We start from the raw sequence: 1,295 nt of genomic DNA on the forward strand, positions 1-1,295 counted from the left end.
AGAGAGAAGGAGAGATAGATACAGAGAGAGTGGATGCAGGGCACAAATACTCATAGTGAGATAGAGAGAGAAGCAGCAACTGCACAAAAAAGCAACAAAAAAGAATAGCCCACTTGCATGATAATATGTACCCCTTAATAGAAATAAGAGAACACCCCACAATACCCAAATAAGAAAGAGAGAGCCAAACACACACAATACTCCATGGCTCTAGTTTATGTATTAAATTACTGCACACACATCTGTGTACTAGCAAGAGATGTATACCGTCAGTGAGCAGAACAGCCCAGTTTTCTACACACACACACACAACAGTAAAAGCAAGTAATGGAATTATTAGAAAAAGAACACACACACATACATAAAAAAAAAAGTAAAAGAAAAGATATTCCAATTGAAGGAGAAAGCTGGTAAACAGATTATTAGTTTATTCACCCATGAGGGATGTACGCAATTATGGTTATATTAGTATTAACCATTATTATTATTTGTCCTCAAGTGAGTCTCACCGTTCAGTACACAGTAACGGAGACCAACACAATCACAACCAGCAGCGGTGCTGCAGTGCGGATCCACACAGGACAGAGACTGCTGTCAACATTAGCCTTGTTCCTCAGTACAGTGGAAGCGATGGTGTTGCTGATCTGTGAGTCGGGTACAGGAGGAAGTCTTGTTGTTGTTGTTGTGGTGGTGGTGGTGGTGGTCAATTCCTCATTATTGGGTGTATTTGCATTGTTGGTGTCCGCGTTTGCTGAATTGTTGTTCTGAGTTATACCTGCAGCTGCAGTGGGTTGGGTAACGGAATTAACATCACTGTGTCCGGAACTCTGTGCAGTTGTATTCGGGGAAGGATTGTCATTGGCAGGTGCAATCGCTTTAGTTTGTGTTGTAGTTGCATTTGTGTGGCTTTCTGAGCTACCTTCTCGTGTATTGTCCGAGTTTGCTGAAGGATCCTGTGAATGGGCCTCATTTTCTTGCTGTTTAAGAATTATTGTTGTTGGCAGTCCCGTCATTTCATTGTTCTTTTTTTCACTGGATGATTTCATTAATTCCCTAGCCCTTTCAGATAATAACCAATCCGAACATTTTTCTCCTTCAACAATACCTGTACGGTTCTTCGTACACTCCGTTAACAACTTATTTTCCCAATTTTTCCTATCCGCACACTTTATTCCATCAAAAGAATCAGAAGCGACTTTCTCACAGTTGTGTTTATTACTTGTACTTACAAGAAAATCACTCCAATCCCAAGCTTCCGTAACAGGAAAACCGCAGGTGCAGCACAGCACAACGGC

General features: G+C 41.2%; 1 protein-coding gene across 1 annotated transcript; it reads right to left on the reverse strand.

Annotated features, from left to right (window-relative positions):
- Positions 1 to 512: 512 nt before the first annotated feature.
- Positions 513 to 1,295, reverse strand: TM35_000601300 (uncharacterized protein; the record flags this gene model as incomplete). Its single annotated transcript, XM_029030963.1, has 1 exon — positions 513 to 1,295. A coding segment is annotated over one exon (783 nt), but the record flags the coding sequence as incomplete, so codon positions are not given.

The sequence above is a fragment of the Trypanosoma theileri genome, assembly GCF_002087225.1.
Source record: "Trypanosoma theileri isolate Edinburgh chromosome Unknown TM35_Tth_60_V1, whole genome shotgun sequence".
NCBI lineage: Eukaryota > Euglenozoa > Kinetoplastea > Trypanosomatida > Trypanosomatidae > Trypanosoma > Trypanosoma theileri.